The following is a 26,490-nucleotide window of genomic DNA, read 5'->3' on the forward strand; positions in this document are numbered from 1 at the left end:
GAATGCTAAAACTATTGCGATATGAAGCAACTAGAGACATGATAAAGTTTACCATTTAAATATGTTAAGAAATGAAAATGTCACTGTGCTTTTAATGCCGAAAGAGTGCAGCTCTCCCATTCGGTTCAGTGGGCTTTTAGTGCACTGTTGCCCTCACTAATATGGCGGCGCCATGTGAAAATTGTATTACTTACAATTATTTCATTTGTAGACTGCAGCGGCGTAGGAAAACGGCGCTCTGCATATTAAATACATAAAAAGTAATTAAATTATCACATGAAAAACAACCAGAAAATTGCCTGATAAAAATAGTAATATAGTAATACAGTAATATGTGCACGCTTAGCTAGATAAAAAAGTTATAGTCAATATAAAATCTTTAAACCGTTCTGTTTCACCAAATGGTAATGGAGTAATGGAGTTATTGTCTTTTTCAACAGATTTGTATATTCTGCACATACTTTTAGATGATATCAAATCTCTTTGGCGAACATGACACAAGAGGTTACAGAACTTCAAATGTTTTTAACATTTAAAAACAACAAATGAACGATAAGTGATTTTTGATTTATTAATTATTTTAATCACAAACACAATCATACATACATAGCAGTCTTACTGCTGAATTAAGGTTAAGGTTGAACATGCTTTGGAAATTAAGTGCAAAATCATGACCTCAACAGTTTTAGGAGACCGTTGAGTCCAGATTACGCAGAATGCTCTTGAAGAGTGAAGGAGGAAGATGAGAGTCATCCGAGTCAAAGAGGCACTTCTAAAGATCACACTGCACATTCTGAGGAAGATAAAGCGGACACAGTACATGGCTCTGGATCATGAAGTCATCAATTATATATTAAAATGTTGATCGAACATCATTATATTTTCCGTCAGTAATGATTTGAATATGGAAACACTCAAATATGGATCATCATTTATACTGTTTTCATACAGTATAAAAACATTATGTTTATACAATGAATGTTTACTCAAGAAAATGACATCTTTGCCATTGTGCACTCGCACGTTTGTTGCTTCAAGCATCTTCTTTCAAATGCAACGTACATGCACAGTGATTCTCTAAGGTGGTGCTTTTTGAAGTGAAAACGGTGCAACTGCATAGCAACAACCCGGAAAGCCGTAGCAACACAAGCTATTTGAATTCATAAAGGCCGCTTTTATTTTGAAATCCGTTCTCTGGCACTCCTACCGTAATGCCCAGTTTGCGCGCATAACAAACAACTGTGCTCTGCCAGAATTGATCACACGAGAAACCTCACCCAATTCAAATATTGACTATTTTTTAGACAATCTTAAATATTAAACAGTAGGCCTATCTATTATTAAACAACAATACTGGTGGAAGTGTGGCAATTCAACTACTTCTCACGCCATTCGCCCCAACTGCTTTATTAAACCTACATAGTTCCAGACAAAAGTCTTGTTTGATGTAAAACATCACTTTAGCGGAGGCTGTCACTTCATTAAATGGTTCGCCATTTCCTCACATAGCAGTTTATTTAGCCCATCGAAGGCTGTCCTTCATTGACACCCATGCAAAACCCTCCCCTGTGTACTGCAACGTTACGCTTTTCTAGCTACGATTGGAGGCTTGCCTTAAAGCGGCTTTGGCTTGAACGACTTTTTCTAAGTGGAGGCTGGCCTGGCCACAGTAAATGGACGCACATAAAGTTGCGCAGACCTTTTGTTTCTCGACACACTTTGAAACGCATCTTTTCCAAAACTTTGCACTTAACAATAGAGGGATCACTAGGATATTTAACGCTTTTTTTAGCAATGCACCAGTTACATCTTACAGTGTTTGGAGCGCCAACTAAACCCAGTTCTCCGCAGGAGCTGGAGAAGCTGTGTCTGGTTGTATAACTTCTGCACGACCTCTTCTCTCTTCTTCCTCTGACTGTTTTTCAGTCTTTGGTGTCCGAAAGGCAGAGGATAAACGGGACGTTACGATTTAAGCGAATACGCAAATTCCACACTTCCCGTTGACGTCTGCAGCCGGAGGATTTCGGGCTTTGGAGATACAAAGTATCAGTGTGAATTTGGAAAGGAATGCTGAGCAGAAGAACCGCATGGAGAGATGATGATGCTTCTATCATGGCACTGAAAGGCACTTTAGCAGTTTGTGTGGTTCTGTTTTTTTGCTTTTGTTCCGCTTTTACTCACGAACTCAATCCAAAGGGCAGGAATGTGTGCAAATCTCCAGGGTAAGTTGGATAAAAAAAGTGTTTTTTTTCGCAAGGTTGTGGGTTCGATCCCAGGGGATCGCACATACCTATGTATAAATGTATAGGATAATGCAATGTAAGTCGATCCGAGACTGAGCGCACTGACAATTTATCTTTATTGTTTAGAATCAAATGAAATCATACCAAAGGTGTTTAGGCATAAAATACAACATGGCATTGTATTGCCAAATAAATAAAATGCACGTTTTTAAGCTTTAACGTTACAGGGAAGGTAACATAGATAACTCGCACACATTTCAAGTTCTTTAATTTATTGTTAATGATGTCAATGCAATGAATGAATGAATTAAACTCTATATGAAATAGCAAAGATTTGTTTTATTGTATGCTGTAACCTGTTGCTGTAACACATACGCACACGCACACACACATTGAGTGATAGGGGGCGACACCAGTTACTCTGGGACTGAAGTCGTGGCACAGTTTAAATGATTTAGTGGAACAACAACAATTAACAAAGTTTGGAAAATCAAATCTTATATATTTACATTAGCAAATGCATTAGCCATCAATGAACAATATTTTTATTGCATTTATTTATGTTTGTTAATGTCAGTTGTTTTGTGCATTGTTTGCTCATTGCACTTTAACTAAAGTTAACATAATTTGCTTTTGACTATGTATTAGTAAATATTAAAATGAACATAAATGCAGAAGTACTAACATGTTGTAGAGTATTGTTTGTGTGAACTAGTGAACTAATGTTAACAAACTAAAGTTAACTAATGTTAACAAATGGAACCTTGTTTTAAAGTGTTAAATATATGAAGAATCCTCTTAAAAGCACCTTCTTTGACCATTCAACTTTGTATATGTAAGAGCAGAAGGATCAAACATAAAGCATTATCTTTGTAATTCCACATTTGTTGCAGATTGTTAACTATTCCCTGACGTAAACACAGAAGTAATTTATCAGGGGTGCGACATCTAACCATAACACAATAGTCTTCTCCGTCCATTCCACATGGAATAAAATGCAGGTCACATTTTATTCCTAGAATGAATTCAGAAAGCAAGTCGAGGTTGATGTAGATGACTGATATCACGGGCATGTGCAAACCAGTATTGTACAGCTTTCACATGGGTCTCAGGCTATAGATTTTGGATCTGATTATTTTTTGCAGATCATCCCAAAAATTATTAAATATAAAGTTTCAGCCTGGCTGATATATTGGACTTTTACTAGTCATATAGATTATATATGGTATAGCTTATATGTCATTAAAAAGTGACTTAATGATGTGTGTTATTCACTTCAAAGCTGGTTTTTATGTTCTGTTATACAACATAGTTGTATTTCAGCTTGGAGGACATTTTAGGGGAATTCTAGCCGTGTTAAGTGCTGAATAGTTTACCCGGTTGTTTTAAAATATGTTTACTTTGAGATTAGTGGCTCCAGATGGATATCGCTGAATTCAGGATCAAAATGGAAACCACCAGATAAAATCTAGAGCGTTTTCTCCCAAGCGGTGCTTCTCACAAGCTACAGACGTTGACAGGAAGTTCACGTTCATTTCACAAAGTTGCACAGATTTCCCTCACTGGATTTTATTGTTGTTGAACCACGTTACCCCCTCCAGCTGTTGAGCGATGCTCAATTTCCAATTTTCCATTTGTTTAAGCTCTATTCCCTGTATGTGAACGTGGGTCTACCTTCTTATTTTGGATGTGGTGTTTGTGTGTTGAGTTTGACATTGAGCAGGGAAGTCAGGGCTGCGGTGTAGATCATGTCTGTGGAAGACACAGGCCAAACAAACCCTGAGTGAAGGCAGAGAGCGACCCCCACGCTCAAGAGGAAGCGAAAGTGTGGACGAGGCCTCATGGAGGTCACATGTGGTGGAATATGAGGGGCGGCATATGTCTTACATCCGAGCAGCACTTACAAGGGTATTCGCTTTAAGGAGAAACCACTTGAACTGGAGATAGGAGTCCTCATTTGATAGATTTAAAGGATAACCATAAAAGCTTGTTTTTTGCGTTATATCCGTGTGTGTGTGAGCGCGAACGCAATGTTGGAGATAACTGAAGTGAAGCTAGAGCTAGGCATTCAATTCAAAATATATCTTCATGCATGCATAAGCTGTTTTGATGCGCGTCTAGAAGTATTATAGGGTGTATCTTATAGAAAGTCCAGATCACATTTCATCCAAATAATAAAAAGTACGGTACGATATTTTGAAAGAACATTGGTAACCAGACAACATTAGACCCCATTGACTTCCATTGTATGGACACAAAACCTTTCTCAAAATATATTTTGTATTCTACAGAAGAGTCACTGACACGCTTTGAACGACATAAGAGTGAATTTTATATTTTTGGGTGATCTTTCCCTTTAAATCCAATATTATGATTCCAAGACCAGTGACAAGACAGACTTGAACTCTGGCCTGATTTAGGACCTTTGCATTACTATTCACATCAGGCTGTGGCCTTACATTGCATCCAGTCATTGTTTCTCCATGTCTGGTGACCCAACAAAGTTATCACTTCAAACGCATGTCTGGTTTCCATGTCGCCTTCTGACAGCAAGCGGGTGGAGATGGAAATGAATGCTTACGCTTGTGTTTGTGCGAGTCTATGTATGTTCGCTATCTGAAACATCTGCTCTTGTGAAACTCAGGCAGATGGCACCCAGACATCCGCAGTGTTCCCTGTGAACCACATGAATGAGTTGTGCTTGGATCTCTCCTGGACAGTTGAAATTTGGGTCAGAGCATTTGCAAAACAGGCTGATGCAAATTTTCAGATGTTTTCAAAAAACTGAGAGAATACTGGGGAATGTCATTGGAATATATATACTGTATATTCTCTAAATAAGAGTTTTTGAATAACAGATTGAACACATTTGACTCGTATGTTGTGTGTTCCAATGTACTAACTGGTAACATGATTTGTCATCTTTTTAACAGGTCATCAGGGTATGTGTGCTGCAGCGGATGGTCAGAACAAGGCGAAGAGTGTTTAACACGTAAGTTCATTTCCTGTATGTTGAATCTCTTACTGAGTACTTCATATGATTTGCATGTTTATTGTGTTTGTTTGTCTTCAGCTCTCTGTGAGGGTAACTTCACTTGTAATGAAAATGAGGTGTGTGTACGACCAAACGAGTGCCGCTGTCGTCATGGGTATTTTGGGGCAAGCTGTGACACAAGTAAGTTGTCAATTTATCATGAGTTTTTCTCCAACTTTAACACCGTATAAACTTTGGAACAAAATACACCCAAAATGGTTAAACGAGTATCTTTAAGATTGAATGAAAACGGAAGAACATCTGGACCACTGTTTACATCTGGCGAGGTGGTCTTCAGCCTACATATTTAAAATCTTTCTCTTTCTGGTAAATGTTCATAAAACCTTGACTCATCTTGTTGTATAATAATAATTTTAAACTTTATTTTTCTATTGCCCCTTTAAAGTTCATCTCAAAGCGCTTTACAAGTTAAATTCAGTACAAAACAATCCACAATTGTAAAATTTAACAATAAACCATACAAATTTAAAATATAAAAATCAAGTAAAAGCTTCCATAAAAAAAATGTGTTAAAAGACAAGATTTAAAAGTGCTAAGAGATTTATACTGACTTATCTCATACGGTAAAGCATTCCATAACTTTGGAGCTAAAGAAAAGAAAGCCCTATAACCCACCGATCTCATGTATAACAAAACTGTCAAACTAGGCGCTTTCTAAAAGTGGAATGTCACCTTTCCATAAAAACACTTGAAGGCGAAAAATCATTTGGACATAAGGCTATTGGTTATTTAAAAGTTTGTCTGCTAAAAATAGGACTGCAAGATATATTAAAATAAAATACAATTAAATATCATATTCATATAGCAATATTTCGCAATAACTAAATTATTTTGGCTGCATGTAAATGTATTTTGATGTGATTATTGGTCAATGCAGATCGCAAAAGGGACAGTGATGGAGTGACGCTTTCGTTTTCCCAAAAAATGAAATATGATTATATAATTGCAGTTTTTAAACATTATAATAGATGTAATAGCGTATATCACATTTTCTTTTAATATTGCCCTAGCTAAAAGTGAATTTTAATCATGTTTAGCATGGTAGGATGTTGGACAAAAATGTAAAAAAGGGTAAAAATGACCTTAATAAGTAGAAATCATCGGCAAATTAAGCTGTAAAATATGACACATTACACGACTCGACCACCTCCAGTGCAACACTGTCAATATATCCAGCTATTGTCTTATGACTCTCTTTAAACCTCCTCCAGAGTGCCCGGCTCAGTTCTGGGGTCCCGACTGCAAGGGCCTGTGCACATGTCACCCCAACGGTAAATGCGACGACGTGACCGGGAAATGCACCTGTTACCCCAACCGCTGGGGCGAAAACTGTGAGAAACCCTGCCATTGTCAGAAAGGGAAGTGTGACCAGGAGACTGGGAAATGCACCTGCCATGCGGGTTACTGGGGAGCACAGTGCAACAACAACTGTTACTGCAGCATCAACTCTGTGTGCGAGCAGACCTCGGGACGATGCATCTGCAACCCGGGCTGGTTCGGCCGTAACTGCGGGGCGCAGTGCAATTGCAACAACTCACCCTGCGAGCAGTTCACAGGTCGGTGTCAGTGCAGGGAGAGACTCTGGGGTCAGCGCTGTGAGCGCTACTGCCAGTGCGTCCATGGGAAGTGTAACCCGGCCGATGGTTCGTGTACCTGTAAACCCGGATACAGAGGAAAGCTGTGCCGCGAACCGTGTCCAGCTGGGTTCTATGGACAGAACTGCAGAAACAGGTTTGGAAATGTTAACATTACTTGGTTGTAGTTGTCGTAAATTTTTATGAAAGTGAATCAATATCTGTGTCTTGTCTTTTGTATCCAAGCATTCTTCAAACAAATTGAAATTATTTGAAACGCAACCCTTTCAAAAACAATCTTTCCACGTGTTTGTTCTTTGAAGGTGCGGTCACTGTAAAGGCCAGCAGCCCTGTAAGGTAACGGAGGGTCGATGTGTGACCTGCGAGAGCGGATGGAATGGAACTAAATGCGATCAGATGTGCGCGCCGGGTTTCTTCGGAGAGAACTGTATGAATGAATGTCCACCGTGCAAAGACGGTCACTACTGCAACCGCATCGATGGAAAGTGCTCGCACTGCAATCCCGGCTGGATCGGAGATCGGTATGATCTTTATATTATGGAAAACGCCATTGTAACAAACAAAGCAAAATGCTTACTGTATAAGTTAAAATTGAATATTATTGATTATTATACTGTGTACAGGTTCTTATCAGTACACTTGTGCGATCTAGTATATTTTACAATGACCGTACAGCATCACTATTGCAAAACTCTGTTCTCCATAGTTATCACTTGATGAAATACGGTTGAGTGTGTGTTGTCAACACATTGCAATCTATAAGTTTATTTACATTAACAAAGGATTTTATTTGTACTTCAGCTGTGAAGTGCGCTGTCCCAACGGCACCTACGGAGAAAACTGTGAGAAAGATTGCAGCCATTGTTTCAATGGAGACTGTCACTTTGCCACAGGAGAGTGTCTGTGTGACCCTGGATTTTACGGGACATAGTAAGTCACATCTCTGACTCACGCACATATTTTCAATGTTAACCACAGCTTAGGTCATGTTGATATGTAGCCCTGTTTCCGTACGAGTATGAATCACAATAAAACTATTGAACGTGTCATACATAATGGTTTAAAGATGAATAACCCTTTAAACCAGGATGCTAAATAGGATACTCTAAAACATAATGTCTGATTGATTATTTTTGCTAAATATTCCTACATGGAACAGTGCATCGTAGACGTCAGGGGAAGCAAATTCAAAACAGTTTACATTCGTGCACAAATATTTTAAAAGCAATTTATGGTGTATTTAAGCTCTAAATGTTTGTAGGAATTGAACCATTAAAGTCCCAGTGAAATAAAAAAATTACAATTCTCATTTTATCATGAAACATGGCAGCATTTATTGTAATAAATAGCTTACCAATGTGTGTCATTCTCTTTTTAAAATTCATGTGCCCTCATAATCTTCATTTAAAATCTGTAAATGCACTTCCGCCTTCTAGTGACTATCCATCACAAATGTCGTGACTTAGGCGGCTTGGGTGGAGCATCTGTTAACTCCTTCACTTCAACTGTCAGTCTGCTCACAGTTCCAACGTCTGTTTTTATTATAGATCAAATCAATTCGTAGTAAAAATAAGCCGCTCCCACAATTTTTTTTTCATTCTAAATTCTAATTCACTAAGAAATGCGTCAGAAAACGGAAGATAAAGTAATCGCAACTTCCGGTTCACGGTTACTACCCTGACAACATTTCAGCTACAGGATGATGTTGATATTGTATGATATTCCTCAAACATTTTTTTATATAAACATAGCCAGAAAGTCTAATAAAGTGCCCATTGACTTTTAATGTTGGAATGTTCTCCGTTTCCATTGAAATGACTGTGATGACATCATGGTAATAATTGTGTAATTGCCCAAATTGCCTGATGCCGTTTGTACAGGAAGCTCCTGTTGCTATGTACACAATTCTTTTACACAGTCTCCCCTCAACAGTCTGTTGTGCTCTTTTTGGTTCTCTTTCCTGCTTTTAGCTGCAACCTGACATGCGAATTTGGTCAGTTTGGAGTGAACTGCGCCGAGACCTGTCCTTGCCACGACAAGAACTGCAACGCGGTCTCAGGGGCCTGCAATCTATGTAAGAGAAACTCAATTTTGTGAATATCTAGAGCTTTGTGTCATTTGCCAGAGACACAGATCTCCCGAAACATTGAGACATATTTGTGGGGTCCAACATCCGTCATATTTTCCATTACGTAAAAGGAGGGCCAGATGACACAGGGGTCCGATCAAGATTTGACCCTTTGTACAAATTCGCCAGTGTGTCACTTACTAAAGGTGGAACATTATGGATGGGTTTCACAGACGAGACTTAAAGAGACAGTGTACCCAAAAATAAAAAATTCTATCACATACTCACCTTCGAGACAAAGAAATTTAAAAAGTAAGTTTCCCTACTATGGTAGTCAATTGTGGCGAAGAACTGTTTGGTTACTGACATTCTTCCAAATATCTTTCTCTGTGTTCATCAGAGCAAAGAAATGATGACAGATTAAGAACAACCATTGTGCCAGAATTAATATGAATGTTATTTATTTGATGTTTATTAACGTGCTTTTTAGCAAGTCACATCAATATAAAACTTTAAAAAGTCACTTTTGTAAAATCCATTACTTTTTGGATATTTCCAGCATATTACACTGATCGTGACAATGTTGTTCACTATAACCGTGATGTGAAATTTGGATACCGTTAGATTTCTAATGGTGAGTGGTATTTGCGACACAGAATAAAACCCCTGTCTTAGTACAATGTACAATTAACTTTCATCCGGCTTTTTCTTTAATATCATGGCATTAAATAAGCATTTCAATATAAAGTTTTGTCATTTCCCTTTAAAAACAAACACAGCAACAGTTGCTGTCTGTACGCATGCACGTAGTCCTCACTATGTAGGTCACTGCAGCAGTTTAACATGGCCATCCTGATGGGCTTTCCAGAGCAGTGTCTCAGTTTTACGGCTGGGTTTTTGGCCCTTTCCTGCCTGTGAGCGAGCCTGTGTTGTTTCACACAGCTGAGAGAAATACTCCAGGAAGAGAGTGAGAGAAACGGCCAGGAGGAAAGGTGTGGGTTAGCACAGGGACTTGAGTGAAAGCAGTCATGATGTCATGGCGGCAGACCTCAATGAGGCTTTCCTCTAGACAGCTGAGCATTCAGGACATGTGGATGTCCCACACCCCAACGCTTTACCCAGAGCGAGAGCGTCTCTTTTCTCTCATAAATCACACAGAAAAATGAAGGTCGTCTGCTGTAATGCTTTATCTCTTGTTTGTTCATTGTTTATATTTTTCTCTTGAATTACATTTTGACAGAAGCACAAAACAATCTGAGTTTAAATGTTTCGCACAAACTTCGGGATGGATCATTTTAAAATATATCGTACAGCCGTGAAAAACGTTAAGAGTCTTTGCAGCATCTTTTCCGTTATTTTCACCTGTTTCTGCAAATAAACGTAAATAAAATCTATATTTTTATTTAAGATTTAGGGAAAATATTGTCAGTAGTTCTCCGAATGAAACAAAATGAATACTTTTACCCAAACACATAGATATAAATGATACACTTGAAATGGTCTCTTTATTATTAAAATGTTTGTGTCTCCAGTGTTCCTTTGGCTGCTTTATACACCAAAATTGCATTTTGGTTCCCCGTTCGGCAGTATTACAACCTCCATCCATCCTGGAAAGCGTTTGAATTGTGGGATTTGTTCATGTTTGTGATCTTTCTCTTTTTCTCAGATCCTAACCAGCGGATGGGAGTTATAGCTGCAGGAACATTAGTGACGTTCCTGTTAATTGTCCTTCTCTCCCTGCTGTGCTGCTGTTTTCTCTGTAGCAACAAGAACAATCGCAAGTGAGTTCGAAACCACACCAGCCTTTAAATTCTTGTTTTAAATGATATTAAGGGTTAAAGATTTGTCTAAGAAAAAACTTAAAACGCGTGAAAGGTCATCTTTTGACTAAGCCAGTCTGTATTCATCTGGATTCATCTCTCGACGCAGACACAAAGCCAAAGTTGTCAAAACGGTCTAACGTCATCATTTCTCTTTCAGCGCTGACCAGGAAAACTCCACCAACAGCAAGAAGGCCAAAATAATCCTCTGTGGTGGGTTCAGTCGAATCAGCACCAAACTTCCCAGAATCCCTCTCAAGAGACAAAAACTACCTAAAGTTGTTGGTATGTCTGTTTTTCCATTATCTTGTAACAAGTATGATTTGGGTCACACTCTTAAAAATAAAGGTGCTTAAAATTGTATTCACAGCGATGCTATAGAAGAACCATTTTTGGTTCCATAAAGAAACCTTCAGTCCAAGGTTCTCCACAGAAGCATCTCTTTCTTACCTTTTTACAATCCGTAGAACCTTTTTTCGCCACCATGAACCTTTTGTGAAACAGAAAGGTGGTTCGGATGTTAAAGGCTCTTTATTGAACCATCTAGACAAAAAAGTTTCTTCTATGGCATCGTGAAGCACCTTTATTTTTAAATAGAGCAGGCTGTTGAATTAAACCAAATAAGCGACACATGAACTTGTATGTGTACTTTTGCATCAGCTTTCAGGATGTTTAGTCTTAGTGTCTTGATTCTTATTGGCTGTGCTTCGTGAGCGACATTTCTTGTTTGTGGTGTTTTTTTATATATTTACATCTAGCCTACAGGCTTTTATGTTGCGAACTGGCACTTTTCACATTCATGGTTTAAGGGTAAACTGTAATTTGTTGAGGTTTTGATTATTTATTATTATTTTAATGTTATTATATTTAATGGATTGCAATGAAGTCCGTCTCAAGATTAGTTTTAAGTCTTTTAGGGACTGTGTCTTAACAACTAGTCTCACTGATTTGCAATTATTTAGGACCATGCGTCTTACATTTATTAGATAAGACCAATCTACCTTTTTATGTAACTGACTTTATGACCAGTCTTGAAACAGGAACACTAACTTGTCAACATAAACTAAATAGTTTATGCAACTGGTCCCTGGACAGGGCATAAACCTAGTCCCAAACTAATTTAAATGTTAGTGTCTTTGTCGAAAACAACTTGCACTGGCATTTCTTAAAATATATACGTGTGACTGTTTGGCCTCAAGATGTAATGTTTTGTCGTAAAGTATGTTTTAGAAAACAATTTGTATATCCAGATTTAACTAAGGCCTAGTCCTGGTTTGAAATAATCTCTGTCTGGGAAACCGCCCCTGAAAGATTTCAATTAAATCTTGAGACTGACTTCATTGCGCTCTTTTTCTAACCAAAATGACGCTCTTTACTTTTAAATTATGGATAAAAGTCAAGGGACAAAAGTGCCTAATGGGATGTTGATGGTTTGAAAAGAATCCACAGGGACTTTATTTATTTTGGCTCTTAGCAAGTGTTTGAGTCTTTAGCTTTTCTTTTAATTTCCACATTTCCTTTAGCATCTATAAATCTATATCTATAAATGTGCATTGGGTAAAGTTAAATACAATTTAAATAAAATTGCATCTAAACAGATAACTAAGATCCCTTATAATAAACCTCTATAAGAAATTAGGTCTTGTAGTTGAGGAACTGGATTGGCAGAAGTTTACTTGAATGACTTAATTTATATGCCCATGCAAATATAGTATACTTTTTTATTAGGGATTTGTTTACAATATTCATATTAAAAGAGAAATAAAGGTACATAAATAAGATGAGCAAGTTGGGTTCAGCTGTCGAGTACAATTTATGGGAATATCAGTTTGCCATCATTTGACTTCAACCCATGCACATAAAAGGAAATAATGTAACCTACAATGTTTCAAACATCGAGGACAATAGAGAAGTGAAAGTTATGGACTGACGCTTTAAAGAAAATAAACTTAAAAAAAAATCATGTATGTGGTACAATAATGCACATTTCCCAAATTTGGTTTATTCAATTTCATATGCTTTTCTTAAAGACTGTAAAAAACAGCTGGTTGGTCAAAATTAATATGGACGTCACAACTATTTAACACAATATATAACACAATGCTCTAGTGTGTGGACAGTTGGCCACGGATGAGAGAGAACAACAAAGCCAATGAGAGAAAGCTCCAAGCCATGCTGCCATCTTAAAGACATGTGCTTCCTCACCTAATTTAACACATTACAGAAGTCATTGCCGTCGGGCTTGGGTAACAATATCCTCTTTAAACAATAATGGCCCTGTTGGTTAGGGTCAAGCATGGCCTGCAGCTTGTTTCAATAAACCTTCAGGCCGTGAAACCCAGGAGAGACCAATCACGTGGTGAAATGCAATAAAAAGATGGCACTTTGTTACCCTGAAGATATTTGAGAACCTATGACAGAATTTGAGAGGGAAAATAAAAAAGCAAATGCAGATCTACCAGGTCCTTTTCTGGTCTTCCCCACCCCCTCATACTTCTCACTTTATGGGTGGAGCTGGATGAAAATATCACTCGTGCTTCCTTCTCTTCCTTTTGCGAACCGGCGGTTCTGCTGTCCTCATTGACCACAGGCGAAAGGGATGTCTGCTTTTTTTCTTTTCTTCCCTACTTTTTTGTAACTCTACCCTATATGGAGAGCAGTGGGCTGTGGGGGTTCTTCAGACAGGAAGTGACCAAATATACCTCTGGGTATTTCAGAGCTGTTTTTAACCATGTTACAGCTGGTAATGATGGATTTAGATTAGGAATAGGGCGAAAAAGCAAATGTTTACAACCTTTTTCTCCTGAGAGTTTAACATTGTGTTTCTGTACATTGTTTAAATAAAGATGTTTAGGAAAAAGCATCACTATAACAGGCATTTTGCTTTAAAATCGCCACTGTAGACATTTGAAAAAATGTGACCTGGGGTCTCATTTTTAAACCTGTGCGTAGGATCCTTACTAAATGTGTTAGGTGCCCGAAAGCTCAATATAGACGTGCCATTGTCAGCTGGATCCAACGTCATTGCTGCCGCCATATTGGTAAGGGCAAAAGCTGACTATAAACACATACAATTGAATGGTGGAGCTGCGGTTTTCTGCATATAAACACATTAACGTGTCAATTTCTAATCTAATTCCAATAGTTTATTATTTATACTTGGAGTACATAAACGTTATGGCTACAGCTGCTTTTGAACAATGCAAATTGTGAAAAGCGCTATACAAATTAAATTGAATAAAATTGAATTGAACAGTTAAAGATGGCTAGACTTAATAAAATATTAATTGTCATATAGAACTGTTAAAACCCAAGCTTGTCAAGCATTCATTTAGGCGTAATAATTGTTATCACTAATGTGATGTAATTTAAGGTAGATAAAATGCACATTAGAACACAGCTCGTTCACTATAAAATCTTGGGAAAAAACGGGTTATATTCAACCATATTTGATGGTACTTAATATAATGCACTACAGTGTTACTTGTTTTACTATATCACATAAATTTTTTATCGGATTTATAAAAGAACATCTTTTATTTTTTTAAATTGTATAAAATGATGACAGAAAAAGCCATTTCACCTGTTTTCTTAAGATATGTAAATGAAATAATTTAACCTTGTGTTTTGTTCGTTGTTTCTGAGTTTTAATTGAATCAATCTCAACATGATGTCTATTTTGCATTCAGTGCAACCAATACAAAACAATGCAAACAAACATGTTTTAGTGATTAAAATGTTAAATTCTTTTGATGTTACGCCTTAAATTGTATTAAAGTTAGTTTTATTGAAGTTATATTGTAACAATTTTTTATTCAGTTCAACTGAAATGAATTTCTATAGGACAAAATTTAGCATTGTTGCAAAGCATCATATCGTCCTTGTCCTTCTAAAACCTTGTAAGTCCGAAGAGGGAGGGCGCGTGTCGGGCCTCTCCCTGGTCCCGTCGTGTAAAGCTCTCCGCCGGGACAATTTTGCTATTGCGATAACACGATATAGATAATATTTTTACATACAGAGTTGGGAAAGTTACTCTCAAAAAGTAATGATTTACTAGTTACTTATTACATATTCAATAGTGTAATTAGATGACTATGTAAATGTCTCCAAAGAGTATTTACTTACTTATTACTAATTTAATATCTTACTTTCTATATTCTATAGTAACCATGATTTGTTAAGTGGTTTAAGGATAGACATGAAATGGCTCTTTCCTTCAAATAAATAAAATAGACTTCATAAAGTACTATTATTAACTGCCCAAAGTATTACAAATGTGAGAATTAAAGCACGGATTTTAAAGTTAGACTTTGTAAAGTAAATTCAATCCAAATTCAAAGTATTTAGTTGAATTACATTTGAAGTAACTGTAATTAAATTACAGAACATTTTAGTAATCCCTTACTTTACTTTAGCCTACATTACTTTAGTGAAAAGTAATTCAATGTAACTAGTTACACCCAACACTGATCTCTTTACTGTCATAAACCTACTTTATTGTCATAAACGTAACAGTAATATGAATTTTTTGGTGGTCATTGTTTTACACTTAACACAACAAGAATGTTGCGTAAAATGATAGAGTGCATGCATAAATACATACAAAAACGGATGGTCCTAAAACTGTTAATTTTTTTAACATTTCTTTCACTTTACTAAAAACCTTTAACTTTTTTGAGGTCATTTGACTTGGCTTGATTTATTTTATTTTTGTCCATTTATAAACATGTTTCTAGACAGGCGTCAGAGAGACAGGCCACCTGCTCCCTACAGCAACAGCAGAGCAATTTTCGCAGCTGTGGATGAGCCACTAATGCACATTTGTTCAATGTCTGTATAGCAATGGGGTGGGCTGCCGGACCGAGTCTCTCTGTCTCAGTCGAAGACAGCAGTTGTCCGATGTCAGTAACTCTTATAACACCATTGCATCTGTTTGTATGAATCCCCGACACGCATGTTGTGCGTTTCATGGTGTGGTGGTCCCACAATGACCCTGTGAATCCCTATGATCAGCAGAAAACACAAAGATAAGATTTTCCTTTGACATGAAGTTCTCGCCAGCTGTTCGGAAAACGAATAAAGAGTGGAATGTAAATTGTTACGTTATAGGCGATTCACCAAACATGCATTTTATTTCTCTGTGGTTTACAGAAATGTTAAGAAGTTTTGCAAATGTTACAGTTTTACCGTCCTTGGAGAAATGAGCTCTGAGAAATGAGTAAGATGAGCCCTTAGCAAAAAGCAAAGAAAAGCAAGAAGCATCTACTGTACGTTTGCTCAAATTGCGTATGGTTAAACTAAACAGTAAAGTTCAATTCTTGGAGTGTTTTTCGCTGTGAGCGTGTAGAAACCAAAGTAAACAGCCCGTGGTTCCTCAAGCGTCTGATATGAATCTTTCACTGTGTACGTCTCAGCCGCTAGGCCAAAGTAACATTTGTTTCTGTAGTTTAAACCAAAATTACCAAAACCCTTTTACTTTTTTGGAATGATGCACAATTAATGAATGTTGCGCAATATCTTGTATGCAGAATGTAAATATGGTTTCTTTTGATTCATGTTGACTGGGTCTTCAAGTTAGACCTTTTAAGTATGATGAAGGTGGTTTCAAGGGTTGCACGGCTAAATAATAAATATTAAAAAGACCAAATCGGGACAGGCTAGCTTGTGTGGTTGGCGTATACTTCGTTGCCTCATGGCGGAAAGGAGACCACAGGAATCTCTAGCTAACCATGTTTTCTAGGTCAGCATGAAGGCATCATCACATTTAAACTGTCCAGACGGAAATGCTCTTTGTACACTTTTTTGTTATTTATGGCAGTTTTCTGAAAAGCTTGTTGAAATAAAGCAACACAACTACAAAAGGAACGAAAATGATGTAAACAATAATTTTTATGTTTATGGGGCAACTTTAAGATAAAATAAAAAGCACAAATGATGTCCATATCGTATATTAAGTATAATAAACTTGATTCTCCACAGTAAATTCTTTCCTCTTTTGAGAACGTGTGTGCTTGAAAGTCCAGAATCAGCCATCAACGCTGGCTTTCAAACCAATTCTGCCCTCATTCTGTAGACTTGGCATTGTCTTTCACCAGTGCACGGCGGAGAGCCTCCACACACATATGCTTTCAAAGAGCTTTTGTTCAGTGTGGAACCTAGAGAGCGGTCTGCTGACCTAACCTTTCTGTTTGTTTTCCTCTTGTCCAAACTCTTAGTCACCCACCATGATCCAGAAAACACCTTCAACAGTATTATCGAGCCGCCCTCCGTGGTGGACCAACCTTCTCCATCGTGGTCGTCCCAGGAGTCCTTTTCTTCCTGCGAGACGAGCGAAGACGACCATCATTACTCCCTCCCACCCGAAGGTGAGACAGCCATCTGTTTGTCCAAATAGAGATTTTTCTGTGGTAAAGGTCCTTTGGTATGTCATGTGTAGAGAGATAATACAACAGCAAACGCTATAAATAGTCTTTCAGGATGTGACTAAGGCCTCTTCTTGCATAAATTATGGTATTGGAGGGGAAATGTTTCGGGTTTGCTGGCAAAATTTATTTTGATAAAGAAAACACAAATGTGTGTTCTAATTGTTAATGCATATGCATTGATGATATATATATATATATATAAAAGCTTTTTTCTTCAGATCATAACGTTGCTGTTCGGTTTTTTACTTTCTTCAAAATACCTCCTTTTGTGATCTACAGAAGAAAGAAAGTCAAACAGGTTTAAAATGACAAGAGGGTGAATAAAACACCACGGAATTTTCATTTTTGGGTGAACTATCTCTTTAAGTGAAATTGTATGAAATAAATAATTTGTTTTAAATAAATAAGTACATTTACAAAAGGTTAATAAATATATATTACATTTTATAATGAGATGTCTTTAACAATTGATTTCTAATGTAGGGCTGTAACAATATTGGTTATTATATCCCAACGAGTTCATGATAACAAGATTATTGTGATATCTACTGTATAAAAAATAACCAATATTAGTCAAATTCATCTTTAGTTTAATTTGAATGAATTTAGTTTTTCTGGAGAATGAATCACACTCAAAGTAAGTGTAGGACAGCAGAGAGAGTGTGCAAAACTGCCACCTATTATGTTGGCTGTTAACCAGATACTGCTACTGAATTTTTTATGATATCATATAGAAATATATTAACACAATATCAATCATCACAGTTATTAAAGTCACTATTATTATTAATAGCACCCAGTCATGGATGTAGCAGTTCGTCATAGAATCTTGTCACGCATTGCTTTTCTCTAACATATTTTGTTTTCTCTCTTGCCCTCTTAGAGTCCATGAATGACAGTTGTGAGAAAGGAAGTGTTGCTCAAGAAATTTCATCAACACCCAATGAAGATGAAGGAGAGTACACATCCCTCAAAGACACAACAAAGCCGTCTGTTAATGACGGTTCCGAGCAGCCACTCCTGAAGTTCTCAGACAGCGAGGGTTCCACCAGCGGTTCAGAGTCCACCATGGGCGCCGTTTACGCTCATATCGCCCGTCTTTCAAAACACTCCAAAGAGGAGGAAGAAAGTTCGGCACCGGAGGTCAAAGGTAACTGCAAAGCACCATCTCCAGAGAAGACAAAACCTCGTCCTCCTGACCCTTCAACCAAACCGAAGGTATCTTGGATCCACGGAACAGCTGGAAGCAACCAATTAGAGCAAGGCCAGACTCCGACAGCGCAAAACGAGAAGAAGAGCTCTGGAAAAGTTGATGAGAAACAGAGGTCAAAAGAGAAGTTGAGCAAGAACGGTGAGAAGCATCAAGACGTCAAGAAGGCCAATGGAAACGAATCCCCAAGCAAAAGCAAAACCTCTGATACCATAGATCACCTCAATGGAACGTTCCAAAATGCCTGGAAGAAGATCGGCAACTTCCACTCGGACAAGAAAACCAATGACACCAGCAAAGATCCACCCAAGAGTCCAAAAATCATGCATCCGCACATGAACTCCGAGGCTGCCACCCTACTGGCTGCTCAGCTGAAAGAGAAGACCCAGAGCTTAAATCGAAATGAGGGTCTCATGGTGGGGGTCAAATCCAATGGCATCTCGACCCCTCAAGTCAACAAAGAGAAACCGACCCCACCTCAAAAGACCAAGCGTTCTGTAACAGGGAACAACAAACCCCTCCTGCCCACCTCCAGTAACCTGCAGAAGATGGTGTCCCCCATTTCAGACTCGACCCCTGAGCCTACAAGTCCAGAGAAACAGGGGATAAATGGGACCAAGGTAGAAGTGGAAGGCGATGTCACACCAAAGAAAACGCCCATCAAGAAACCACCGAGGAAAAAAGGAAAGGAGGGAACACTGGAAACGGAAAGCAAAACCACTCCAAAGACGGCCATTATGCCACCTCAGACAGTCAAATAGTGAGGAGCTCTGCTTTAAAACTGAACCTCTCTTACTTCTACGCCATCTTGGATTATTTTTTGTTTACCAAACTCATCTCAGTGCATTCTGGGATTGATCCTGGGTGAGGAAAACGTGATGCTGCCTTTGAATTAGATATTTTTCTGGAAAAGACTTTGCATCAGCATGCATACGACGCCCTAATACTAGATGTGTTCATAATTATTTTTATCCAAATTTTTTGAGAACTTGTGATTCCCTATCTTTAGGAATTGGATGGACGATGAATGAGCTGCTTAAAGGATTTATTATTTTGAAGGATTTTGGTTCTGAAATCGGAAACAACACTTCACTGCTATGACTGTACAGGTAAAAAAGGAAGATTTCGTGTAATAAGCTTATTCCATACATTTTATCTACACAATGAACAAAACAATTTAACAAGACGTAATTTTTTTAAAGGTTGGTTTTGGTATAAAAAACAAACCCATGGTACTGAAGCGGTACAGGATTGATGCAAAAATATGTTTTACTCTTATTTTCTCTCAGGCTTACAGTATTTGTATGTTCAACACAATAAAAAGCATCATAAAATATCATGTTTTTATTGTAAGATAATGGTCTGCTTTCATACATTGTATATAAAAATAGAGGCAGTTTAGCCAAAGACCAGCGTTCCCCCATCCAATGACAGTTGAACCACATGAAAGTTCATAGTAATACACTTGTATCCTTCAAAACATAACCAAATCATTATTTGAACAATTTAATGCATAAAAATACATTTTGTGAAAATACCAACCAGCCATATATCATTTTTTTAACAACATAGTTTGAGTTGAAATATCTGTTAAGAGATTGTAATTGTCATTTCATATAATGCTGTTTATTATCTCTTTATGTTGCAGTATTGTTGTATATTAGCATTATTATGATAGGACACGTGTTATAGAAGTGTATGTTTGGCTTTCAAATTTGTTTACTACAGAGATAGACAGCCATGCTGCATTGTCATCGGTTTTAGGATAGAAACAAAATGCCAGTATTAAGCAACTAAGTCAGTGTTTCTCAAACAGGGGGCCCCAAGATAAATCCAGGAGGGCCACAGATTTTGTGGCATTTTATGAAATATAGCAATATTTTATGCAATCAAACATCAGAAAAAAAGACCCCCAACCAAAAGAATTTATTTTCCAGCATTGTATAACTGAATATATTTTGGGATTAATTAAAATTAAGATTGCAAGTCTTTATTTGGGGGGCACCCTACACAAAGGGGGGCCTCACAACAAAACAGTTTGAGAACCACTGAACTAAGCAGTACCTCCCAGGTACAACTTTATTGAGCACAAACTTGAGATTAAGACTTCAGCTAAGGGTGTTGACTTGGTTTTGTCTGAATGCTTTACTTTTTCTATACAGTTTCAGCAAAGCTCCAAAAATGATACGATGACCAAAGGCCTTTTCATTTTTCATCTGTCTCTTTGTTTATTGTCCCTAACACCCCACAGCGCTTGAAAATAATTTTGGAGCTGATTCCAAAAAGAAAGATGAAGGAAAAAAACTAGATAGTAAAGTTTTTATGAAACATCTAGAATTCAACATGGACCTTTAGGTCTTTTTAGATTGTAAACAGGTTTATGAAGACCGGATTTTTGATTGTGGTGTACAGTAACTGCTATTCCCTCATATGGTACGTTATATTTTTCTACATGCTAAGATATTTTGTGATAATATTGTTACCTACATTTGTAAGCTGTGCTTATACGACGTATATCTTGCTTTTTTGTGTCAAATGAACTGGTTTTCAAATTTGATGACATTTATTTTGCTTATTTTATGCGCCAACATCAGGTACATTGTGTTTGTATGTTTAAATATCTCACTGTTTACCTTTTGAGGTTTTTCACATTTCTCTGTTGACGTTATTGTTTTTCTTGTTCTAGAAACGATAAACTGTATGATGCAGAGGTCAATGAGAGATGACCGTTATCTATGCATGTAACCTCATGTTCCGTTTTTATCCACGCGGGATGATCGACAAAAAACGACTTTTCATGTTTTTGAACGCAGTCCAGAACATAACCCACTGCAGTATATGATTTTTACAGGAGTATGGCGTGAGTTTGAAAGTGAAGCCTAGCCTTAAAACATGGAACCTTATCATTAACAATCGTGGGGTTTTTTTTTTGTCTGATTTGTCATTTTATGCTAATGTTTGGTTGTTCAGTGACCGTAATTGAAATAAAAAAACTGTAACTTGTAAACATACAATTCACTGACGTCTTCTTACAATGTTCTCTAGTCCTCAGACGGTTATCTCAACATGGCAACCACCACGACTGTCACCTTATGCTTCAAGCCGTGATGATGGTAGAGAATCGAAAGTTATGTATTGCACTTTTTACGAAAAGGTCACATGAAAATATTGTAGCCTCAAAATCTTTCTCTCTCTTTCGCCTGTATCCATCTACGCTAAATACTTTCCAGTTTCCTCTGACTCCTAGCCGGCATTGCGGGGGATCCTGGGGAGGTTTTTTCATAGCGCAAACTGCTGTTTCAGCGGCGGTCATATGCTCATGAAAGTCTGAAGGGCCCACAGGAGCTTCTCTACTGGCACAACAGCCTCTTTCACACAGAAACAGTTGGAAGTCTGTGCGAGGGGCCCTGCAGTTAAAGCATCATGCGCAACGTATTTGCTCTCGCTCTCTTTTTTTCCTCTATTCAGGGAGAGATGAGGACTTGAAGAAAGCAGCCAAGGTTTCATGAGCAGCAGGCAATGAAGATCATGTGATCGCTAATTGAAACCAGAGAAGCCGGGCGCTATACTCGCACGTTTAAGTATCCACGCACACACGTATGTATTCAAGGCCGTCGTGCAACGTCTGACATTGAGCCTCACGTGGCAATAACGTTATGTCTGCATGTGTTTTACAACCACGGAATATAAAGGCTCTGACAGGTTACATTCATCTGCTGCTGGCTCTAGATCATATTGAATATATACATGTTACACACAGACCTATATCTATACAAAAAGAGTCTAGAGTATATACATATATGAAGAGTTTGGTTCCAAAAAGACATAACTGTTTTTGTTGTTTTATTGTGTTAGTCAGCTGTAATTTTTTGTTATTATGGCTAATATTAAAACAGCCAACTGCCGTTTGATTGATATTAATTGAAATGCACAGTAAAAAAAACATGATTTTTGAACACTTAACCAAACTCCCCATATATATTTATATATATTTATATATATATATATATATATATATATATATATATATATATATATACGTTGATTTCCCAGCATTGTATAATCGACTATATTTTTAGATTAATTAAAATTCTAAGTTTAAGATGAGTCTTTTTTGGGGGGTCCCTAAAGCGATGCACCCTACACAAGGGGGGGCCTCACAACAAAACGTTTGACAACCACTGAACTACCCAATACCTCCCATTTAGGTGCACTAAGAGCACAAACTTGAGATGAAGACTTCTGCTAAGGGTGTAGCCTTGTAAATGAATTCTTAGTTTTGTCTGAATGCTTCACCTTTTTCTATACAGTTGCAGCAAAGCTCCAAACAGGTTAAGATGACCAAAGGCCTTTACATGTTTAATCTTGTTTATTGTCCCTTACACCCCACAGCGCTTGCAAATCATTTTTCAGCTGATTCCAAAAAGAAAATGAAGGAAAAGAAAACTAGATAGTAAAACGTATAAGTATGTGTATGTATGCAAATAACAGAAATTCACATTTTCGCTTGTAAGATAATCATTTTTTTTTCATTAATGTAATCATAAAAATGACTTATTTATATTGTAGCATTTTAAATGATTAAAATAAGTGCATATAAAGAAATATTGTATTAGGGTACAATGAGAATTGGTTTATGAACATTAACATTGTTTATTTATTACACATGAATATGAAGAACAGTCAAAAAATTACTCAAAATGTAGGCTACATGTGGATATCTGTGCAACTCAAAAAGAGGAATTTCAGAATACGTTACGCAGCTCCTGTGATACAGTTCATAGAGATCGGTTTTTATTACCAAACGGACCAATAATTTATTTTAAATTGAAAGTAAAAAGCAGTGTTACAAAATTGTTCTCACATTTCTTGGGACATTGACATGTTTTTGAAAGGTTTCAATGTCACTTTCCAAAAAACGATTCTTATTTTTTCCACACTGTTCTTCAAACATTCCACTGACATCTTATCCTTTTTTCTGCAGATATCAAATCCAGTCGAGGTTACCTCCATCACACAGCACTCCAGCGCTCTCCGACTCATTCACCCGTGTTCCGTCAACAAGGTTTATTTCTAAAGGTATGACTGCATCCACAAAGCAAGGACTTCAGAAGCAAACACGAGGCCTTCTCACAATAAATCTTAAGCTATGGTTTATGGCAGTCATCTGCGAGTGAAAAGACATTTCGGAGGATATTATATAACAAATTGAACGCCAGTCTAAACATATCTCTCAAAGGCTTGGATGTTACTCAGGTGGCAGATCCTCCGAAACAACAGGACCGTCCTGTGCGCAGCCACTGAACGTCAGCCAGTTGACACACAACTACAAGGCTTTGCAGAACAAGCCTGCGTCGTTATGGCAACAGGAACAGATTGCACGCACATCTGGTTGTGATTTAAGCCCATGTGAAAGAAAAAAATGAAAAAGAAATTTATGAGTTAAGGCAAAAAAAGACAAACATTTTCTGCAATGCAAGGCACAAAAGAGCCAAGGGTCATGTTACGCTTGAAAGGAGCTGAAAAATGTTTTTGTTTATTTGTTTTTTGTCCAAACAGAGTGGAAGCAATGTTTTCTTGTCATATAAGTTATGAGAATTTTATAAAACTGTGGAAGTCGTTGCCGGTATAAGCAGGTTTCCATTGGAAAAGCCTTTAAAGTGGGCGTCTGACATACAGTAACTTGTACATATCTTTCTCTAGATTCCTTAATGTTTTTTTTAACAAAAACACTTTTTTAAATATTGTCACACGGTTTTCAAACTTTAGGGACCCCCAAATAAATGACGGATCCCCTTTCTAAACTTTATATCCATATTTTGATATGTAAAAAATCTTTGAAACTGCAAATGTTATATTATAAAGACATATTGTTTTCAAACCTAAATAGCTGGCTACATTGGTTGAATGTACTGTTCAAATGTATACATACGGTAGCATCGCTCACAATGTTCACTCGCACATAAAATGTATGAAAAACGCTACTAAACTACTTACTAGACTAATGCAAACATAAACTATTGTGGAAACGCTGTGTAGCCTATAGAAACGCTGAGAAACACGTAGAAATGAAACAATAAAGTAGACTTCAGTAGAGTCAGACTTGTGTCTGTGCCGTGTGTATAGCATTCTCAGAGTTCAGTGATTCACAGCATACGTGTCTGTGCGTCTGCCATGTGTGGCTTATTACTGGAAGGACGCTTGGCGCGTGTCGCTGCTTCTAACCGCTGGATGCTGAGCTCAGCGCTTCACTGGAGTGCTGAGATCATGTGTGTGCATAAAATATTATTACAGGCTAAATCTACCGTACTCACACTGCGATATGAGTCTGACCCATCCGAGGTGATAACACCCTTTATATGATGCTGGGTTCAAATGAACTATTATATATACAGCAGGTAGCAGTATACTCATTGTTCAATGGTTTGCAAGAGGGAGAAAACTAGAATTGATGTACGATAAAGGACGTTTGACTAATAATGTGCACAGTCAGAAAAAGGTTTAAACGTCATTTTCTTTGGAGCTGATAGCCTAGTGGTTAGCGCCCTGACTTACATGTAGTGCAACTGCATCTCCGGCAACCCATGTTGATCTCACTCCGTACTCTCCACCCCACACTTTTCTGTCAATCTCCATTATGTCTAAAAGCATGGAAAATGCTAACAAAACTGTACCTATTCTGTCAACAGGGAGCTACACATAAAATATTGTACCTTTTTTGGGTACATTATTGCACCCTCGGACCTGTTGCGTAACAGTTAAATATTATGGGTACAGAACATTAACGTGACAGTTCACCCAAAACATTAAACGATGTCATCATTTCTCATCAATTTCACATTCATTGTTGTGTTGTTGTGATCATCCAAAATGCAAAACTGCATCCATATATATTAAATAAACTGTTAAAGACGTGTTTATTTAATAAAAATAAATAAAGACGTGCATCGGCACCATATGTTACATTTGGCATACGCAAAAGCGACTGACATCGCATTTTTCCTATACATTTTGTATATACAAGTTTATGCATTCCCCTGAGATCAAACCCACCTGTTAGGCCAACAGCTTTACTCTTAAACACAATGTCTAAAACACAACCGTGGTTTCTACATCTACATTTGCGCATTTGGCTGACGCTTTTATCCAAAATGAGTTCAGTGCATTCAGTACTTTTTTCATTATGATTTGCAAACTTCTCACTGCTCGCACAATGCCCCACTAAATAAGCTACAGGAATAGTTGCCCACCAAACCTACTGTATATTTGAAACAAATCTATAACCCGTGAGTATCAGCTATAGTAAAAGCTATATCTGTATTGAAGACAAGAGTCTCTTTATATACATAAAATCTCCAGCGATGTTGATAATCAAAGATTTGTATTCGATTTGCAATTGAAGCGTGTACTGCAGAATCGTCCGACCCATTTTATACAAGCAAAGCCGTTTTGAATAGATTAAACCATCCTCATACTGTGAGAGATGCACACGGTCAGCAAACAGCTGTCCGCACTCCTCCCTTTTTCCTCTTTTATCAGCATATTTCTGCCTTCAGTTTATTCAAGAGGATCTGTGTCTAACGGAAAACTTTCCCGTCTCCCCATTTCTCCCTCCACACATCCCTCCCCCTTAGCCCCATCTCTCTCTCTCTCTCTCTCTCTCTCTCTCTCTCTCTCTCTCTCTCTCTCTCTCTCTCTCTCTCTCTCTCTCTCTCTCTCTCTCTGAGTGAGTGAGAGGAGGAAGTAGTATGGTTTATTCATGTCTCAGGTTTCAGATTCTCAGAGCAGAGATTTTCGGATTTCAGGAAGAGACAGAGAGGGAGAGAGCTTCTGTCACCATCGCACCAATGAAAAGTGCAGAAGATTAAGGAAAGCAGCTTTCTTTGACCATTATACAGAAAGATAAACCTTCACATGTATTCATTTATTTTAAATCACGTACGTGGATGTGCTGTTAAATCATGTATTATATAAAAACATGCATATATTATTAGTTTAGTGGTCTAATGTCTGTTGAAATTTGGCAGTATGACAAGCAACAGTCGAAAATTTTAATTGTCATTAAAGAAGTTGT

General features: G+C 37.6%; 1 protein-coding gene across 1 annotated transcript; it reads left to right on the forward strand.

Moving 5' to 3' along the window:
• Positions 1-1,646: 1,646 nt before the first annotated feature.
• On the forward strand, positions 1,647-21,420 carry scarf2 (scavenger receptor class F, member 2). The gene is made up of 11 exons (XM_079451290.1): positions 1,647-2,222; positions 5,177-5,235; positions 5,317-5,418; positions 6,510-7,029; positions 7,196-7,414; positions 7,695-7,823; positions 8,864-8,967; positions 10,628-10,742; positions 10,942-11,066; positions 16,997-17,146; positions 18,090-21,420. The coding sequence occupies exons 1-11, from the start codon at positions 2,068-2,070 to the stop codon at positions 19,175-19,177; spliced, it is 2,766 nt and encodes a 921-aa protein (XP_079307416.1). The 5' UTR covers positions 1,647-2,067; the 3' UTR covers positions 19,178-21,420.
• Positions 21,421-26,490: the final 5,070 nt, after the last annotated feature.

The sequence above is a fragment of the Barbatula barbatula genome, assembly GCF_947034865.1.
Source record: "Barbatula barbatula genome assembly, chromosome: 2".
Lineage (NCBI taxonomy): Eukaryota > Metazoa > Chordata > Actinopteri > Cypriniformes > Nemacheilidae > Barbatula > Barbatula barbatula.